We start from the raw sequence: 243 nt of genomic DNA, 5'->3' as shown, positions 1-243 counted from the left end.
ACTATGAATCCTTCTGACGTCACTAGCACTCAAACTGTTCTTCATCCACAGAGGTCCTATGACTTCTCCATTCGTCGTCTGTATTGTAGGACTCGTACCGTCTTTAGAGAAAGCATACTCGTCATACATCATGACGGATTTATAGTCGAACCTCTCATGTAGCAGATCCACCTGGTCCGGTCTCATCTTACGGAAAGCTGGCGTGAATCCAGACACAATGTTTTGCCAGTCGATGACAATGTA

General features: G+C 45.3%; 1 protein-coding gene across 1 annotated transcript; it reads right to left on the bottom strand.

Annotated features, from left to right (window-relative positions):
• Positions 1-9: 9 nt before the first annotated feature.
• On the bottom strand, positions 10-240 carry LOC113473846 (zinc metalloproteinase nas-6-like; the record flags this gene model as incomplete). Its single annotated transcript, XM_026833284.1, has 1 exon — positions 10-240. A coding segment is annotated over one exon (231 nt), but the record flags the coding sequence as incomplete, so codon positions are not given.
• Between the last annotated feature and the right edge of the window lie 3 nt (positions 241-243).

The sequence above is a fragment of the Diaphorina citri genome, unplaced genomic scaffold (genome assembly GCF_000475195.1).
Source record: "Diaphorina citri unplaced genomic scaffold, Diaci psyllid genome assembly version 1.1 scaffold136970, whole genome shotgun sequence".
NCBI classification, from domain to species: Eukaryota; Metazoa; Arthropoda; class Insecta; order Hemiptera; family Psyllidae; genus Diaphorina; species Diaphorina citri.
This window is presented reverse-complemented; position numbering and strand designations above follow the sequence as displayed.